The sequence below is a fragment of the Centrocercus urophasianus genome, unplaced genomic scaffold (genome assembly GCF_019232065.1).
Source record: "Centrocercus urophasianus isolate 14NV4802_14NV808 unplaced genomic scaffold, USGS_Curo_1.0 seq_9, whole genome shotgun sequence".
In the NCBI taxonomy this organism is placed as follows: Eukaryota; Metazoa; Chordata; class Aves; order Galliformes; family Phasianidae; genus Centrocercus; species Centrocercus urophasianus.
The window spans coordinates 37,524,299-37,545,310 of NW_024885532.1; the positions used below are offsets into that span (position 1 = coordinate 37,524,299).

The window sequence follows — 21,012 nt, forward strand, 5'->3', positions numbered from 1 at the left end:
TCATATTTCTTACTAGATGTCAGTAGGCCTTTACATGTGCCTTGTTAATCACAAATATTCAGGTAAAGGACTTAGGCAAAAACTGCATCTCCGATATGAATAAATGCAGTTTTATGGATAGCTAAGGAAATCAGCTACCAGTTTTCTGTTTGTTTGGTTGGTTGTTTTTTTGTTTGTTTGTTTGTTGTTTTTGTTTGTTTGTTTGTTTGTTTTGTTTTGTATCATGTGTCAGCTTCCATGGGGAAAGATTTGCACATTTGTGGGCCAAAGTCGTTGTGTCCAGTTCTCCATTTCTGCTAATATTCTGCTCATGTTGCAAGTATTTCCTCAGAATTAATACTACATAGAGCTTAATGCATTATTAACTAATGAGAATCATTAACTAATAGACTTCACAGTATCCAGAGGTAGACTTTTTCCGTCCAGCTTAGGAATGAAGTGTATGCTGTGAAAAATATTCTGAGATAACCCGTTCACTTCTGTGACACGGTCCTATTTAACAGAAAAAGCTGAGCAGGGTGTCTAAAAAATATCTTAGCTGTCTAATTCAATTTATTTGATCAATCCCATTTATAAGAAAGGGAGGAAGGAGGACCCGGGGAGCTACAGGCTGATGAGCCTCACCTCTGTGCATGGGAAGATGATGGAACTGTCATCCTGTAACAGATTTGAGGCACACGAGAGATGAGTACGTAATCCATGACAGCCAGCATGGAGTCACCAAGGGAAGGTCATGCCTGACCAACCTACTGGTCCTCTGTGGTAGAGTGATGGCATTGGTGGACAAAAGGAGGGCAACTGATACATTCTACCTGGATTTGTTCAAGGCCTTTGATATGATCCCCCACCATATCATTATCTCTACATTGGAAAGATATGGATTTGAAGGGGGAACTATTTGGTGGATAAGGAATTGGTTAGAATATCACAGCCATAAGGCTATTATCAGTGATTTTGTGACCAGGTGGAGGCCAGTGACAAATCAGGTCTTAGACTGGTACTCTTTAACATCTTTATCAATGACATAGGTGGTGGGATCAAGTACAACCTCAGCAACCTCCAACCCAAGCCATTCTATCATTCTATGATTCCAGTGAGGTTTAGTTGCACAGATGTTTTAAGGATCTAGGTTCTGGTTATTAATTAAGTGGGGGAGGGTTATTAAGTATGGGAGAGTTACTTTTAAGATGAACAAAATCTGCTTCCACTCATGAACTTAGACAATTAAATGTTTGTGCCTTTATGAGCTCTATCTGTGATTGAAATTGGAGTTTTTTTTTACATCAACTAATTCATATAACCTTAAAAGACATTGACAATTGTTAATTATTTCATCAGATAACTGTATAAATGAGTATAACTGTGTTTTACAGAGATAATATAACACTTAGATTTCCAAATATCCTGTAAATATAAATGTTTAAATTTGAAAATTGGAGAATAAACAGTATTTTTCCAATTTGAATGTATAGTTTTTGAATTTAATCTATTTATTTTATTTCTGTCATGCAGAAGTAGGTGTAGACTTATGAAAAATTAATTCAGTGCATACAGATATAGCATTGAATTCATTTAATGTAATATTGAATTTATTTAATGTAATTAATATTATATGAAAAAGGAAATATGAAAAGTTTTGTTTTCTTATTTTCACTTTCAAGAATTCTGGAAATTTATTTCATGATTGAAAACTTTTTCTTGAAAAGGGGAAGGATTTGCTCAATAAAAGGGATGCTATGAAGGATGCTATATTCCCAGATTTAATTTTTTGAGCTATTATTTGATAATTAATATTAGGAATCAAACAGATACTTTCCCTGTTCACAAAGCATTAGGTAAGATTCTTAGCTGCATGCTCATTTGTCACACAGGGTCCTCTGCAAATGAGAATATGTGAGTTCTGCTGCTACGGTTGTACGATGCCAGAGCATTTCTGTGCTTTCAGTCTCTTTCTGTGTTCGTAACAGATGGACAACTCACTTCCCATTCTTTTATTTGAAAGCTTTTGGAGTAGAATAGGCAAAAGCAATATGAAAGATTAGTATTATTACGCACATTAGGAGGAAGTACTGACATGTATATGAGTGAGCAGGTTCAAAGATTTTCGTTTCTATTCTGGCTCCCTAAGATTAAAACAGTTTTGATATGACTGCAACAAAGGACATACCCTGTACATAATAAAATATCATATAAAATGAAGTTAAAAGAATACACTGCTTTTTCTGTTCTGTTTTACTAGGCATGATATGGTCTGAATGTAAAGAAATTTGGTCTCAAGGTCCAAAGGAATATCTTTTTGAATTATGGAATATGCTTGATTTTGGTATGTTAGCAATTTTTGCAGCATCATTCATAGCAAGGTTTATGGCATTTTGGCACGCGTCCAGAGCCCAGAACTTGGTTGATGCAAATATGAAAGATCTGTCAAGTCCAACACTGGAGCCCAACATAAAATACTACACCTTGGGTGAGTTGAATGCATTTGGTTAAAATTTATTGATAGATTTTCTTTTATTTAGTACATTAAGGCAGAAATTGATATTGGGGTGTTAGTCAACATCTGGCTGAACATGAACCAGCAGTGTTTTGAAGTCGCCAAGGCCAATGGTATTCTGGCTTGTAACAGGAATAGGGCAGCCAGTATGAGCAGGGAGGCAGTCACTCCTCTGTACTCGGCACTGCTATAGCCCCATCTCAAGCGCTGAGTTCAGTTTAGGGACCATCTTTACAGGAAAGACATTGAGGCCCTGGAGCATGTCCAAAGAAGGGCAATGAAGCTGTGAAGACTCTGGAACACAGATCTTATGGGAAGCAGCTCAAGGAACAGGGATTGTTCAATCTGGAGAAAAGGAGGCTCGGGGGAGACCTTATTGCTTTCTGCAACTACTGAAAGGAGGTTGTGGTGAGGTGGGGATCGGTCTCTTCTCTTACATGACTAGTGATAATACTAGATGAAATGGCCTCAAGTTGTGCCAGGGTTGGTTTGGATTGGATATTAGAAAAAAATTGTTCTCTGAAAGAGTGATCAGCTGATGGAATGGGCTGCCCAGGGAGGTGATTGAGTCACTGTCCCTGAAGGTGTTTAAGAAACATGTATATGTGGCACTGAAGGACATGGTTTAGTGGGTATGGTGATGTTGGGTTGACGGTTGGACTGCATGATCTTAGAGGTCTTTTCCAACCTTGATGATTATATCATTCTATGATTTTATGATTTTATGATTAGTTCCACAATGTACTTGTTAAAGAAGTTCTGGACTTGTACTTCTTTTTCTCATCCCTACTGTACTCATACAATTTCTTGGGAACAATTCTAGACATCAAGCTCTGAAATAATCTAAATTCAGAAATTTTACATTATTTTGATCCTGGTCATTTAATCTTTTCAGTTGCACAATGTTATCCTGCAAACATTTCTATTGGAACAACTGAGAATGAGATGTATGCAATTTAACAAAGGGGTAAAGCTAAGCAATGAGATGCACTTTTTTGCCAACATAAGTGATGTATCTTTAACTACAGTTGAATACTTTGCCCAGAGACTCTATTATATTATTTTAATATTTTTAATATCTCAATAAGAAATGAACTTGTTAGTAAACTTGCTTGTCACATATGAGAAGTGGGTAGAAGCTATTTTGCACAATTCAGGAAAGATTAAGCCCTGTTTATTTGTGTTCACAATCAATAACACCACATCTCTCTTCCTTGTATTAGATATTCCTATCTGGATTTCAAATTACATCTCTTTTTCACATTTCAATGTGCCCAGTATTTTTCCTGAAAAGGTTACATTTTTTCATCATCCAGATTGTGGAAAAAAAGAGTAATAATATTTATTTTGAAACCCAGTAAATTATAGTTTTCTAAATTTTTGCAGAGAAGTTAGAAAGTTTCACCTAAGTTACAAAGGCAACTAGTTACATTTTAATTCCATTTTAGATAACACCTACTTGAAGAACTTGCAAACATTATGTTTACAGCTTCTGGATATGACAAGCACAAGTCTTTATCTCATTTATGCTGTATGATATTTTACCACGGCTGGGAAGGCAGCTCCTGAAAAGAAGTTGCAGCTTTATTTTCCACTTGAGCAGCGCTGAGCAATTTTTTAAGTATATGTGTGTGCACTTAAGCCTGTTTGGAAAATACCTATGTGTGGTAAAATTCTGTCTATGGTAATAATGGGTGTATGGTAACAGCCCATTATGAGACCTGGAAAACTACTAACCCAACATCTTCCATCTTTGCTTTCAATTATTCACAAAAAATGAGGTAAAACTTACACAGCTATGTCTCTTTATAGAAAATGGGACAGTATTCTGTTATACAGATTAAAAATACAGATAATACATAATACATCATGTTTATACAGATTTCTAGGCATTTAGAGTGAATAGCTCAGTGAACAAAACAATCTGCACATACCCACAAGAAGCACACAGCAGCTAAGAAAGGGAATGATTGTACTGACTCTTGCTATGTCTAAAACCACCGCCATTCATTTCATTGCCGTGACTTGAATATGGGCATGGCAGTAAGTTCCTTGAAGAATAACATTTTTGGACTTACAAAGGGTGTTTCGAAGCATTGTTGCTCAGCGTCATTGAGAATGGATAAAATGTAAAGCTGTTCAAATAACTGACTTGTATTAAATAGTTATTTGTTAGTTAAAAGCTCAGAACAGTACTTTAGCAATAAGTCAGTGATTGTCTTCATTTCCATATAAATTATTTATTTTCTACAATGATTACACTCTGCTGGGGTGTATGAAATCCATGCCAGGTTAACCTCTTCTCTTTCTCTGAAGCATAATTGTGAATTGAACTTAAAAAACTTTGAGTTTCTCATTCTGATGTTTTTCTACAAAGATTTATTTAAGTAGATTCAAACTTGAATGTTCCTTCACTTCAAATGAATGTGTTTCCTATCAAATGGCAATACCACATTCACTTGATCATAGAATTACAGCACCATGGCATCACAGAATCATGGAATCATAGAATGGCTTGGGTTGGAAAGGACCTTAAAGATCAAATAATTCCAACCCTGTGTTGTGGGCAGGATTGTCACTCACTGATTTGGAGAACATTCAAGTAACTTACATACTGTTTAATTTGCTTGTCTTTCATTTATAATCAGTGGAGACCTATTAAGTACAGTAAGTAGAGCCAGTATCCTACCTCTATTTCAATCTTAGTGAAGTACCTTCCTTTCTTACACTTTTATTTCTGGTGACATGTAAGGCATTCACTGAGCACTGTGAAGTAGTGTACAACCACTACTAGCACTATTCGAGCAGTTATACATGGCACACTGAAGCCAGATGAATAACTAAGTATTCACAGCTCTTGGTGATTTTGCTTACAGGAGGACATCGATTTTCTATGTGGTTTTTAATTTCAAAAGGGTAAAAAATAACTGCTCCTTACTTTCAGTCAGCAAAGTTTCATACTTTTTTACTAATGAAAATAGCTGAAAATTCATGATGCAATGTACAGTAAAGGAAAAACAAAATGTAGGTTGTACCTTTACCATTCAAGGCACTGCTCCATTGAATTCAGATCCAATTTGCAATGACTCTGGTTCACCGTTATGCACCTAAAAACAGCACTTCAGTGAATATCCTAGGGTGAACTTCAAAATTCTAACAGAAATTCTCATCTTTCATTTCTAGCCAGAATCAACTGGGATCCGTCTGATCCACAAATCATATCTGAAGGCCTGTATGCAATTGCAGTAGTGCTGAGTTTCTCCAGAATAGCCTATATCTTACCAGCCAATGAAAGCTTTGGACCGCTGCAGATATCACTTGGCAGAACTGTGAAAGATATCTTCAAGTTCATGGTGATATTTATCATGGTGTTTGTAGCTTTCATGATAGGAATGTTTAATCTCTACTCCTACTATCTGGGAGCGAAGCAAAATGAAGCATTTACAACGTAAGTACAACTGATTAGACTTTAATGATTGTGGGCTGTTTTTAGAGGAAAGATGGTTGCTTGCATTGTATATATTACATTTACTAATTGTTGCATAAGATTATAATAGTTTTTAAAAATCACTCTGTGTTGTGTTAAGTAGTCATTTTCTCTCTTGTATGTTAGTGGATGAGCTCTTAATCCTGGGCCTGCAGGACAGATCGTGCTGTGAGGGCAGTCAGCATTACAACTTCAAAGCACAGCATGGTGGCTCCTTGCAGCATGTGGGAGCTGGTTCCTCAGTCAGCTGCCACTGTCCTCTCACTGAAGCAGGCTGATCACTACAGTGTGATACACACTATAAAATACTTATCATTTAATTCAGGCAGTTCTGTATATTCTTTCTGGCCAAAGGTCTAAGCCACCTGTCTCTCCATAGTTTCCTATGGCAACTGATTGTTCTATCTTGGGAGGAAAAAGTATACTTTTGTTATTCCATTAGTCTTTTTTCTTTTCCACCATAAGAAATGAAGTTCTGAATTTACTCTTTCTGTCTCAGGACTTATTTGGTGTAAATTTGTTATGACATCTTATTTCTAACTGTGATTTTAAGATAAATCACTTGAATGAAAACTCATTCTTTTCTGTGCCCATTTCGTTTTGGGCTGTCATGGGATTCAAGCTGTAGCAATTACAAAGCATACGCAGCCAAGAAACACACTTGACCAAGATGGAAATTTTTTTACTAATTTTCTTCTTACTATTAGTTCACACAATAGATGAAATACCTAAAACTTCAATTCCCAGGTAGAGTGCTGATAGAATATTATATACAGACAGGTAGATTCACAATTAAAAATTATGAATTTAATTTTTTTCCTTAAGGATAATGCAATAAAATTCAAAATGTGCTTTGCAATGCTTCTGCATTCAGGTTGCTGGAAAATAAGATTTATTCATCAAAGCAAGAGAAAATACATCTAGAGAGGGGTGCAGATAGGAATAGATGCCCCAGATATTAGAATTTATGTCTATGTGTACATATAATTTATACTTAATATATCATATATATTCCCTCTCTCTCTGTATGTATACACATACATATATATAAAGGAGGAATAGTAACCTGAAAAAAAAATAAATCAGAAAATCAGTCACCATGCCATGGCTTATGATCTTTACCCTGCATCTCTGGAAATAGTAAAAGCTCAGCTTCAGGATTTCAGTGTAAAAGACACATTTTTTGAAGAGTACTGCTTTGCAGTCAGAGAAGCTGAGGTCACAGTTTCAGAATACCATTCATATTAATGGTGTAATAATTAATACCAATTTTTGCCATTACGAAATGTTCATGCAATTATAATGAAGCATGTAAAGGTTAGTAATTTTTGTTGTTTATGTTAACATTAGAGGCAAGTATGTAGCATGTAGAATAAAGTTTATAGTGAATCACTGTAATATTCTTTTGAGACTGTGCATATAATTCCTAAACTGAATGAAATTTTTTATTGTCATTCTTAAATATTAGGAATGACATTACATTATAGAACAGCATATACATATAAAATTAGGTAGTCAACTTTTTCTGCATACTGTTATGGTGGAGGAGTTGTGCATTGCGCTAACAGAAAATTTTATACTCCGTATAAAAACAGTTGCTGGCAATTTGTACATTAAGGCTCTACAGTTCTTCATTAATGTGAGTGTTTTCAATTTTTCCTTTTAGTGTTGAAGAAAGTTTCAAGACATTGTTCTGGGCTATATTTGGACTGTCAGAAGTTAAATCAGTTGTTATCAATTATAAACACAAGTTCATTGAAAATATTGGCTACGTTCTTTATGGAGTCTATAATGTTACCATGGTCATTGTCTTACTGAACATGCTTATTGCCATGATTAACAGCTCATTTCAGGAAATTCAGGTAAAAATTCCATTTGTTATGAAATAGTTTTACATCTGGTTGTCTACATCTCCTGGAAATGCTACCTACTTGTCATCTTTTATAAGAAAAATAACACATAGGATTTTGGAATGTATTTTTCAAAAATATTAATTCCAATCTTCATTTTTATTATAAAATAGCTGGAAATTGCTCAGATGCTTGTGCTTGAAGTAAGAACTAGATTGGACCAAGGAACTGCTGCTGAACTGTCTTAGGGTCCTAAAAAGGATAGTATGTTGTGAGTTAGTAAATCTTCCCTATACCTTGTTGTTGTTGTAGTTACTATTCAAGTAGTGAGTAGTGTCCTCCTTGCTACAAGGATGTTTTCATTCCTATGCCTTGACCTTGCCAGTCTAGAATACACTGTTTCCTTCTTTACTGTAAAGAACCATTTCTTTTGTCCTCACAGGAACAAAACTTTTATTTATTTCTGCAGAATGGACTTGAGCTTTTCTCTTGAACTCTACAGAGAAATACCTGGGTGTTCTGGTAGTCCAGGGGTTGACCATAAGCTGACAGTGTGCCCTCATGGCCAAGGGGTGCGTGGGCAAAAACTGAAACAAGGAAAGTTCCATCTGAGCTTGAAAACTTTAGTACTTTGAGGGTGAGAGAAACTGACTGAAGAAGCATGGATTTATCTTTTCTGGAGATATTTAAAACCAGCCCAGGCACTTTTCTCTACAACCTGCTGTAGGGGACTGGCCTTAGCAGGGGGGTTCCACAGAGGTTCGCTTCCAACTCCTGCAATTCTGTGATTTACACAAAGGAGAAAAATGAAGTGTTTTAACCATTATAAATGTTAAACATAAATTGTGGTGATGATAGATTTAATCACATTTTTAAGCAAGTGGAAAGAATTCAGGAAGAATCCCCTAACCTTTCATAAGCTCAGTTTAAAGTAGTAAAATTCTTAGCTAAAATTTTGAGACTGTTTCTTCTTCACAAAGAAAATAATAGGTTAAAGAGGTGAAATAGGAAATCAGATCTCATGTTCTCATTGAGCGTTTTACATTTCTGTTAACATAGTAAATAAAAAAGAAAAATCATAAGTACAACAGTATCCCAAGCAAATGACTACTCAGTCAAGCCCAAGAGTATGAAGTTGAATGTTGCCATGTTTTTGTTAGGCATTGTGCTGTGTATTCTTAATTCTTATTACTCTCCTAGCGGGTGGGTAAAAAGTCTTTGTGATGCTGTAATGCAGAATATTAGCACTCATTCTGCATGAACCAATGTCTAAATCAAAACTCCATAGATCTTCTGAAATTGCATTAATTTAAATGTATTGATAACAGTTAAATTCATTTGTATGTGATTTTCACATATTATAATCAAGCTCTTCATCTATTAGAAATTAAATTCAGCCAACTGCATTCAAAGTACACAACATTATCTAGAGCATCTTCAATACTAAAGATGCTATTAATACATATTAATAGTAATGTTTCTGTTTTTCAGGATGATGCTGATGTAGAATGGAAATTTGCAAGGGCTAAACTTTGGTTTTCTTACTTTGAAGAAGGGAGGACTCTGCCAGTACCCTTCAACTTAGTGCCAAGTCCAAAATCTTTGCTGTATCTCTTACTCAGACTCAAAAAATGGATCACTAAACCATTTATGTGCCAAAAGAAAAGCTTCCAGGAAGATGCAGAGATGAACAAGGTAATTTCATAGTACATATACTGACTACCAATTTCAAAAGATAAAACAATTTTAAGTTTTCATTATCAGCATTCATCATTTTTTTCTGATGAAAGTCCTGATCTTCTTCATCCAGATTGAAATCAGTCACCTGGGTACAGGCTGAAATTCTTACTTTGTTTTTTAATATGAATATTTGTCTACTTCTATAAGCAGTTAAGTTCCAAAATAACATTGTAAATGTACAGTTCTTCCTGCTTTCTGTCACAGAATCAGAAAATACTCAGCAGTGTCTGATCCAACTGCCTCCTCAGTTCTGAGGCCAGACCAGGCTGCTTAGGACTTCATCTGGTCCAGTCTTGAAAACCTCCAAGGACAGAGAGAGCACAACCTGACTGGGCAGTGTTCCATCCAGGATGAAACTCTTGTTTCAGGCTGAACAAGCCCAGCTTCTTTAGCCTCTTCTGATAGGGAAAGTGATTTAGCCCCCACCATCTCTGTGGTCCTCTGCTAAGTCTGAGGGGTGCACTCCAACACATCCTGACACCTGGTCATTGGTAAAGATACTGGGAACCAGTAATGAGTGTTGTCCCTCAAGGGTCCAGACGTGTACCAATACCACATGATATCTTCGTTGATGACACAGATAGCAGGATCAAGCGCACCCTCAGCAAGTTTGCTGAGTGGTGCAGTTGAAATGCAAGAAGGAAGGAGTATCCTCCAGAGCGACCTGAGTAGGCTTGGAAAATGTGCACTCATTAAGTTCATAAAGCTCAAGTCCTGCATCTGGGCCAGAGCAGTTTGCAGTGTCAGTACTATCAACAAAGAATAGATTGAGAACAGCCCTGCAGAGGACTTGGTGGTTGAAAAATTTGGGAATGAGCTGACAGTATGTGCTTGCGGCCCAGATAGCCAATAGTATCTTGTGGTGCATCAAAAGAGCCATGGCTAAAACATCCTGTGATTTATAGATTCATAGATTCTGTGTTAAAAAGTGGAAGCCCCATGACAACAACCCTTACTGCTCTCTGATAAAAACTATCCAGCCAGAGTTTTGCCCACAACATCCTAATATTGGTAAAATATATTCTCGAGTACAGTGTTAAAATCACAGAATCAAAGAATCTTTAGAGTTGTAAGGGACCCTTAAAGGTCATCTAGTTCAAAACCCCTGTGATGAATAGGGACATCTACAGCTGGATCAAGTTGTTCAGAGACCAGCCTGACCTTAAGTGTTTCCAAATGTATCCAAAACCTTTCCGTTTCAGTGCCTTACCACCATTACTGTAAAAAACTTCTTGCTTATATCCAATCTAAACCGCCTTATTTTACTTTGAAACCATTTCCCCTTCCTTCATTTCCCAACACATCCTGCTAAAGGGTCTGTCCCCTTCCTTCTTACGGCCTCCCTTTAGATACTGAAAGGCCACTCTCAGATCTCCCCATAGCTGTCTGTTCTCCAGGCTGAACAGCCCCAGCTCTCTCAGCCTGTCCTCATAGGAGAGGTGTTCCATTCCTGGAATCGTTTTTGTGGTCCTCCTCTAGACATGCTCCAACAGCTCCGTGTCTCTCCTGTACTGAGAACTCAACATCTGGATGCAGTGCTCCAGGTGAGTCCTCACCAGTGCAGAACAGAGGGGCAGGATCACATCTTTTGTTGTACTGGCCACACTTCTTTCAATGCAGCCCTCTGGGTTGCAAGGGCACACTGTTGGCCCTTGTCCAGCTTGCCATCCCCTGTTATCCCAAGTCCTTTCTGGCAGGGCTGTGATCTATCCTTTTTGTCCCCCAGCGTGTACTGACAGTGGGGGTGGCCACAAGCCAGGTGAAGGACATTGCACTTGGAGTTGTTGAACTTCATGAGATTCACCCGAGCCCACTGCTCGAGCCTGTAACAACCTTGCTGAAGTAAAAATAGATTACATCCCCAGCTCTTCCTTCATCTGCAAATCCAGTCAGCTTATCACAGAGAGCTACCTGGAGTGTCGGGCAAATTTTAGCCTTCATAAACCCACACTTACTGTTCCCAGTAACAGTTCTCTGTGTACCCAGAAATGTTCTGCAAAATAACTCAATCCATTATTTTTCCAGTTATCAAAGTGAGGCTGAGTGGCCTGTGGTTGCCAAGATCATCATTTTGGGTTCTTTGAAGATGAGTTTGACATTTGTCTTTGGAGACCTCTCCCAGTCTCCATGATCTTTTTGCCACCTTTACAAGGACTCCATCTGCTCTCAGCACCTGTGTTTGCAGCCCAGATCTAACAAACATGCCTAGGCCAAGCTCTCTCAACTTGCCCCTGATTCAACTCTCATTCTCAGCCAGCTCTTGGAACTCCTCATCAAAGCCCTTCTCTAAGCACAGTGTCCTAGTAGGCTAATGGTGAAGTCTGAAGGAGGGAAAGCACCAAATCCCTCAGCTCTGCTGTCACTAACCATCCTGCTCTACTGAGCCACAGACCCACTTTTTCCCTGTTCAGCCTTTTCCTGCTATTTCAGCAGTAGAAGCTCTTCTCATTGCCCTTGCAGATGTCAGTTTGAGGTGAGTTTTGGCTTTCCTAATGTCTCCCTCCTGCACTTGGGCAGTGTTTTGAATTCCCGTTTGCAGCCTGTCTCTAAGCCTGTCCACCAAGAAAGCAGTTTGGTTTTATTCTAAAGCATTCTGATATTTGTTTTATACAAGTGTAGTAAAAAGCACTTGAGTTGATTCATAGCTGTATATAGCAGGCTTGTTTAAAGAGTTTATAGTCAGTCCATTTTTCTTGCAGTGGTTTGGGATAAATTAATTGCATTAGGGGAACTTAGGGTTTTAGGCAGAGGTGGAAGTCTAAAGACTAGCACTGTTACAACACACTGTGGAAAAAAACTTTATAACCAACAAATGAGACTTAATATGTGGAAAGATGAGCATATGGCAACAGTCACTTACAAAAAAAGTAAATAAGTTAAGAGTTTCTTATTTTGGTTGAATCAAATATATCCTTTATGTAACTTTTTAAAGTGGGTTAAAATAGGCAGCAGACTGAGCAGAGGCCTGTTCAAGGTCAGTAATTTTTGAGATGGTGGCTATAGTTTAGCAGAATGGAGTCCAGTAAAGAAATTACATGCCTCTGTGGATTCTTAGCCAGTCTGACAAGCTTCTTTCATAACAGCTGAAGAGTAGAAGTGAAAAGAAATTCATTACAATCCTAGAAGGAAAGTGTGGAGCTACAGTGTGCTTTTGGCAAGCCCCTGCCTCTGGTTGAGTTCATAATGGCTTATAAAAGCAAACACAGATGTTACAAACACTGACGCCAAAGGCAGCCTTGTTTTTAATTTCAGATGTCTCATGTGCTACAGGTAAATCTTCTAGCATTTCACAGATCTTATGGAATAGTCCGAGTTTGACAGGACCCACAAAGATCAGTGGAGTCCAACTCTTGGCTTCACGCAGCACCATCCAGAAGTCAAACCCTGTGTCTGAGAGCACCGTCCAAATACTCCTTGAGCTCCAAAAGCTTAAGGCCATGTTCACTGCCCTGGGGAACCTGTTCTGTCCCAACCACTTTCTGGCAGAGACTCTTTTCCCAGTCCTCTGGCAGACCCTCCCCTGACACAGCTCCATGACGTTCCCTCAACATTTGCTCAAGGTTTTAATGACTCAGCATTTTTAAAGCTTTTCATTAAGCTTGATGAAAATTGATTTCACCACTGCTTTGAATTTCAAGCAGTACTAGAGAAAGTTGACATGAGAAGCAAATTTAAACAAGAATGTTTTTTTCTAAGAGCAATGGCATACACGCTACATTTCTTTCACACAACACACCTGGAGGGATGGATATTTATTTTTATTAGTTTTTATCATTGGTGTATTTAAATTATCTTCTCTTCAGTCTTCAGTTACTTACGTGCAAATTTTTAATTGATATTTCCTTAAAAACATGTACTAGTTCATTCATTTATGTGACAAGCTGATTTCATTACAGTAGTAGAATTTTTTGGAGAGGAAAAAGCCATAGGCAGAACGCTTAACAATCAGCTAAAAATGAGGTTACATGGAAATCTTGGCAGTTTCTGCCACCAAGTGGTCAGTCAGCAGAGTACAATCAATGCATAGTGTATGAAGCACACAAATGTGATTTTTGCAGGGGAAGCAAATTCTTCATTTTATTCTATTACATTATTTCCAGAAATTGTTCATTAGGAAACCAGGAGCTGAAGAAGCAAGAAGGTGTTTTTTTCTCTTTTATTCTAATAATAAAGGTGATGCTCAGAGGAATATGTATTAGTTTTCAAACTCTGAAAAACAGTGATTATACAGCGATGTGCACACAGTAGCCAACGTTTTTGTTATAAATCACATCATTTAAGTTACAACATATTAGATAAACTTATGTTTTCCAATATATATTCAAAGCATTTAAGGTATCTTTATTCAAGCAAGAAATTGCAACATTAGCTTTTTATACATCTTTAATTCAGTTTCCATCTGAATTCAACTTAGTATGCTAGATATAAATAATAATTGTTCACTATATCTCTCTCCATATATTGTACAATTGTTTTTGCTAATTTAAAATACACATAATCCAAAGAAAACTATCCTACAGCACATTCTCTCATAGGGCTTGTTTTAGCTCCTCTGATGGAGTTCTGCACAGGTATGAAGACTACCACAGTAGTTTCATACTCCCAGAACTGGGCTCTGCAGTTAATATTTTATCATACAATATCTGTGTGAGGTAATTTAACTTAATATTGTACTTATATTTATCTTGTCTTATAAGTAATGTTTCCGTTTCAGCTTGGTCAAAGGAAGCAATCAAGTATAAGAAGCTCTGATGAAATCCACTTAAACAGTTTAAACAATCCTCCAAGACAATATCAGGTAAAAAGCACTTTATTTTTGTACCCAGTCAAGAAGTTGTGCAAATCAGACTGACATCATGAAGACAGTCTGAATTTATGCCAAGCAACATGAGTCAGAAACAAGTCCATAGACTTTGTGCAGGTCAGAAATAAATGCAATAATTTAGATACAGTAAAATGTAAAGGTTTTGTTTGTTTGTTTGTTTGTTTTGTTTTGTCTTTGTTGTCTGCCCTTACTGTGCAATATTTTACAGTGTTTGAAAATATCTTTATTTTTAGACACAGGTTGAGTTTTCAACTCCCTCAACTGCACAGTACAAACTAAGAAAACCAGGAACACAATAGAGAATGGGAATTGGAATGGTTTTAAACTATGACAGGGGAAGTTTAGGTTAGATATTAGGAGGAAGTTTTTCACACAGAGGGGGATTGAAACTAGATGATCATTGTGGTCCTTTTCAACCTAGGCCATTCTATGATTCTCTGATTGTAAAAGAAATGCAAGAAACTCCTGATCTGTTTGCTGAAGCAGCTTAGCTTATTGTGTTGTGTTTCTATATTCTTATACCTCAAACACAGGAAATATCTTTCAGCCTTTATGCTTTCATTAGTTTCTTTATTTTTTGTCTCCTCATAATCTTACTATCTATGACTGCATTATAATGATTCCAGTCATGACAAGGTGAGAGTTTTTCAAATAGTCTTATAGAGATGCTGTATAGTAACAACAGTGGTGCAGTGCAAAGAAACCAAGTTTGTTTCTTCAACAAAAGGATGCTGAAAGTAGTGAACACTGATGCTTTTCTAACCATAAGGCAAAAACAAGTTGCTTTCTTTGCTGCACCACTGCTGCTATTGTGCAGCATCTATATAAAAGACTGTTCCAAAAAAATCTGACCAGTCCTACACTGTGAAAAGTCTGAATGCAAGAAAAAATAGCATATTTTTAATAGCACAGATGTTGAAATTTTGTAGTGATAAGCAGAATCACAGAATTACAGAATCACCAAGGTTGGAAAGACCTACAAGATCACCCAGTCCAACCATCCGCCCATCACCAATAGTTCTCACTGCACCATGTCCCTCAACACAAAATCCAAACATTCCTTGAACATCTCCAGAGTTGGTGACTCCACCACCTCCCTGGGCAGCCCATTCCACTGCCTGACCACCCATTCAGACAAGTAGTATTTCCTAACGTCCAGCCTGAAAGAAAATAAGAAAACTCTTTTTAAATTTTCTTCTTTGCAGAAAATAATGAAGCGTCTGATTAAAAGATACGTACTGAAAGCTCAGATAGATAAGGAAAGTGATGAAGTCAATGAAGGTGAGTATGTTGATGAATTACATGTTTACTTCTAATCAGAGAATCAAAACAAACTTCCATGTGAAGGATCATTAAGGTTTTGTGAACTGATCTGAACTCTCACGCTCCTGCCTTTGGATTTGTTTATTTCTTGAACTGCTTTTTTGTATTCCTATCCATAACCCGACATTCATTCATCAGTGGCCTACAGAATACCCACGCACTTCCAGTTCAGTGAAGAAATCCGGAGAAAAGCCATGATGACTGAGAGGTGTATGGATATGTTATTCTGTCCTTTTCTTAATAGTATGACCTTCTAATGTCTGTTACAGGTGAACTGAAGGAGATTAAACAGGACATTTCAAGTCTCCGGTATGAACTGCTTGAGGAAAAATCTCAAAATTCAGAAGATTTGGCAGAACTTATAAGGAAACTTGGGGAAAAACTGTCAATCAACTCTAAAGAAGAAAGCAAGAGATAACCAAACATTTATGAAATGCAACAGAACATTAATCCACTCAAAGCCATATTTATGTTTTTGTCAAGTCTAGCTCACATTTCTATTATGGATTCAGAAATTACATCATTCCAGTTCTTTACTGCAGAAATCACATTGGCAAATCCTCTGTGGCCATGGTAAACGACTTGATATTTATTTATTCATTACCTGTTGAAGAGATAGTTTTAGAGCATTTTAATATTCAATTTACCTTTTTTAAAATGTGAGTAGAATTTTAATAAGCCCAAACATGACAGATTAAAAACGTAAATCCAGACTTTTCCTACATTAACTGGTTGTTTTTCCAAATTTCATTTAATAAACAGTCATGCGTTTGTTTTAATGAAGCAGAAGAGGAACATTCTAGTCTTTTACATATTTATATCAAAATCTATTTAATTTTTCAAGCATTCCCAATTAGCAAAAAAAGGGAAAAAAAAAAATAAAAAAAGGTAATTGCCTTTCTTAAATATGTCCAGGATATTGAAGTAATTTATTTGAGCACCTCATTGAAAGAGGTAGGTAGCAGAGTATTCAGAGGTCTTCTCTACTTACCTCTGTCACTGCTGGGGTGTCCTGAAAGATGCCTAGGTTCCAATGGGAGTTGGTGCATTAAGATGGAAATATTTTTCACCAAGCTTATTGAAAAGCTGTTGCTGAGGCCTGAAGGAAATTCCTTTAATCCAAAAAAATTAATCCTTAAACTTCTAGTTTGTTCCAAAATTCCCAAGTTCTGCTTTTATGTCTTGATGTAAAACTCACGAACTGCAAGGAAATTTGAATAAGAGTTATTTAAGTTGGGAAATAGCAAAATATTAGGTGTGAACCCTTTGAATTCGGGGAATGTTATGCACTGGGGACCACAATTCCTCACAGTTAAACTTGTTTAAATTGTTGAATTTTGTTCAGATGTATCCACAGCAAAAGAAAACATGCTGTTCCAAAGGCATGAAATCTCATGTTTGGATGTTTTCATCCCTTGTCCTTTTCTGTTTGTTTGTTTGTTTGTTTGTGCTGTGTTTCCTAGGACTTCATCAATGAAAAGTCTTGCATGTCATCATCAGTATCCACCAATGCTTCCACCTTGCCCACTGCAGTACTCCCCTGTCTCTGGCTGGAGGAGAGGTAGTGTAAGCTGGTCTGGTAGTCAGTTCTGTGACTTGCCAGCTAATACCTACATTCAGAATAGCTGGCTGTTTTCTGTTTCTCCAAGTGGATGTGGGCTAAATGCCATCTCATTTTCCCCTCAGTTAATACAGTCAATAGGGTTTCTCTCTTGTAACAATCAGCAGTTCTGGGATTGTTATTAGCACTTATTATGTTTCTCTTAAAGCTTGTTTAAAGAAATCAAAAGGGCTGGGAAATATTTTAACACAAACTTCAAGATGCATAACACACCTATAAAAACTTATGCTTAGGAAACAAGGCTAGGAATGGCTTGACAGTAATTGCTTTTAAAGTAGCTTTGTGAAACTCGTTTATTGTGGAATATGTCGGATTGTTTCCATGTCTCTCTTTTAGACTGGAGGTATAAAAATGTTGTTTTTAATGTTGCAGATTAGTTTCCAGCTGAATTTACTGAGAGTCCTTTCTTGAAAAACATTGGTCAAATAACTGTGTATTTTTAGGGGAAAAAAAGATTGAATGAAAACTGGTTTTGCAACCACTTACAGATACGGGGAACTGAGGGGTTCTGCCCTGCCTCCTGTGGAGGTGGAGTGTGGTCAGAGTCGTGCAGGTTGGTCCTCCCAGCAGTATTAACCATGAGTTGGGGAACTTAGCCTTATGCTCAGCCCGTGAGGTTAGCCACTATCGGAGCATGTGGGACTCAGACACAGTGAACTCAGGGTTTAGAAATTTTTAAGGTCTCTTCTTCTGAGGGAGGAGAAAGGAAACGAGATTTTCAAAATCTCATTGAACAGGCTGTATTACAAACGCTGTGTGTGACTGGAAAACTATGAGCTACAAAATAGTCAATTTAATAACTTGCCTTTGATAAAAAAGCATTACCTCATAACCTGCCGTATTTCCTGCAGTACTCCATAGGGAATGCTGCAGACTCTGAGATGACCATGCTGGTTGTACATCAGCAGAGATGCTCTGGTTTCTGTGTCAGCCACTTTACAGAAATGAAGGCAGTAGGAATGGTCTGTGGCTGGAAGTCAGCATGAAGCTATCTATCTTCATAGTCTTTTGGCTTCTAGAAGGCTTCTGTCCATCTCCTTGAGTCAGGATTGGCTGCTGATTTTGAGTTCCCACCCCATATGAATACCTGTGGCCTGGTTTTCTGAAGCAGTGAGCACATTCTACAGCTGCAGTTAATGACCACATTAGAGACCCCACCGCACAAAGATTTTCCTCTTTTAAGAAATCTGTTGACCAGAACTCTGACCTGCAATTACAGTCAAAATTTGCTTTCATTAAGTATTTGGGTTCATTGCAATGCACAATTTGGATTTGCGGCCCAGTTCTGAATGATGATAAAAACTTCAGTCTCTATAAATGCAGTGTGAGGAAGTGGCACTTAAGGAAATGTGTAATCCTGGCACTTTTAAAGGGAAGATTTTTCTTACAGAGACAAAATGGACACTGTGAATTTGTTAAGCCCAAATTTTGACTTATCTTAAAACTATAGGATCGTAATGTATATATTGTATTTCATGAAAAAAAAAAACATATGGATTTTTTTAATTCAATGAATATATTTTATATGTAGTTATTACTCATGGAACAATTTGTTAAATATATTTGAAGAAGTCTAATGCCAAATGTAGTGTGACAAACATTGTAGTATTTAAAATGAGCACAATACCAAATATCTATTTCTGATCAAAAATTAAACGTACCAGACTCAAAATACCTTTGTGTTGCATTGTATGATCACGTTGGTCCGTCACTGCCTCATGCAAATACTTCAAATTGCTAGCAGTGCTACTACAACTACTACTACTGCAACTACTATAACTACTACATTTTCTTGGAAGCTTCAAAGACCTTGTCCTATTTGATTAGATCCAATGTGAAATTAGCCTGCTCTGGCTAATTGTGACTGATGCTGGACATTTCTGAAGGACCCTGCATTAAGTTACAGGCAGTCTTCATCCTACATGGTTCTACTTCAGGTTTCTAATGACAAAGGATTGACATAACTTCAGTGAGGAAGTGTCTCCAGATTTTTGGGGGTGAATTATTAGGATAACAAAGTAGTCTTGCTACCTACTTGTGTTCCTTTTAATTCCTTTAAATTCACAGCTCCTGCAACAGCATTCACATCCAAAACAGACCCAGTGTGAAAAAGTACTGGCTTTTGACATTTTTTCCCATTAATACGTCTTAAATTAGAATTACGAGATGCAATAAGTAGAACTCATCATCTCTTAGACACTCTTCTCTTTGCTTATATGAACATTACGCTAAAAATGTAGGAGGGCTTAAATTGTGAACAGAATAAATAAATAAATAAATAAATAAATAAACACCATAAGTAAATAATTCTAAGACAATTCCAAAATTAACACTGCTTTGCACTGGGGTTTCTCCAATGATTTGCTTGAAGCCAAATCATGCTGAGCTTATTTGTGAAGGTGGAACACAGATACTGCAGCGTGATGCTGTAATACAGGCTTCATGTATTCAAGTTTTTCAGAAATACGTCCTGAGTGAGAGATAAAGGATTTCATGCATAGATTCACATATTCCATGTTAAAATCTGCTGTATTTCATCCTATTTTAGAACACTAGGAGTCAAGCCAATGAATCCTAATGGTTTTAGAAGGGGGATGCATGGGGTCATCTGATATTCTGTGCCAACTATGAAGACTTTGCACCTGAGCTCATCCAGACTTTCTTTACATGCAATGTTCAATGGCGAGATTGTGCTCCATTTGAAGATAGGCGAGTATCCTAGATGAGCCATGTGTTGGAAGTGGCCATTTCTCTCTCACTGTAAATAGGCCACTGTGTCTATTACTGATGTCTGCAACGAAGTGTGAGATGTCCCAGCTTACAGAAATTAGCACTGCAGTGCACTGCAGAGCTGTGAACCATCACAGATGATCACGTGCTTGAAGTGCTTGAATTGCTGAAGCCAGCCATCGAGAGGGGCAGGATCTCACCTGCCACCAGAAGAATCCAACCTGTCCTCCAGGGATAATGTGTTAGTATGGTTCTTCTTTTCTCTGAGGCAATATTATGTTTTTTTCTTTCTTCAATAAAGTAACTGTGAGTAGGCATAAATGAAAATACCCATTAACTGCATCTACCCAGGACATTACAAAAACTGCAACTTTGTGTGCACTTGGTGACTAAATTCATGGTGGTAAACCAGAAACTTTACAAAAAAGAGAAATTAATTTCCTATACTTTATTACATTGTGGTAAACATCTATTTTCAGTATTATCTCTTTAAAGTCAAGTTTGCAATGTACAGTTTGATCTTGGCAGTGCTTTGGCTACAGCAGCTGTATCTTATAATTCACTAAGAGCACATACTCATGGCTGCAGTGTCCCCAAATGAGATTTAGTCCAATGAACTCTTGCATTTTCCTGTCATAGGTTTTCCTCAAGCCTGAAATCTGTAGCTGAACATTCTAACTAATACATTATAGACAACACAATGTGCAACTGTACTCATTCACTGAACAGAATAATTCTTCTTTTTCATGTAAATCTTTAATGCTTTTTAAAAGTTCTTTAGAAAATTCCCAGTGTGAAGGATATTTCTTATTTCTGCACATTTGTGTTCCTCTTAAATTTTAATTTGGTCTGTGGAAGATAGAACTCATAAATCAGGAAGTTTCTCTTCGGAAAAATGAAAATGTACTTCTTAATCTCGTTTAGAAAGAGAAGTTAGGGGAG

The 21,012-nt window shown here is 37.2% G+C and overlaps 1 protein-coding gene across 1 annotated transcript in view; it reads left to right on the forward strand.

Moving 5' to 3' along the window:
* TRPC6 (transient receptor potential cation channel subfamily C member 6) overlaps window positions 1–16,267 on the forward strand; it is a 97,369-nt gene extending 81,102 nt beyond the window's left edge. Inside the window, exons 7-13 of the mRNA XM_042839311.1 lie at window positions 2,240–2,467; window positions 5,678–5,942; window positions 7,648–7,843; window positions 9,323–9,526; window positions 14,286–14,369; window positions 15,602–15,677; window positions 15,989–16,267. Coding sequence (XP_042695245.1) covers window positions 2,240–2,467; window positions 5,678–5,942; window positions 7,648–7,843; window positions 9,323–9,526; window positions 14,286–14,369; window positions 15,602–15,677; window positions 15,989–16,137 — 1,202 coding nt within the window. The 3' untranslated portion in view covers window positions 16,138–16,267. The remainder of the gene's footprint in view (window positions 1–2,239; window positions 2,468–5,677; window positions 5,943–7,647; window positions 7,844–9,322; window positions 9,527–14,285; window positions 14,370–15,601; window positions 15,678–15,988) is intronic.
* Window positions 16,268–21,012: the final 4,745 nt, after the last annotated feature.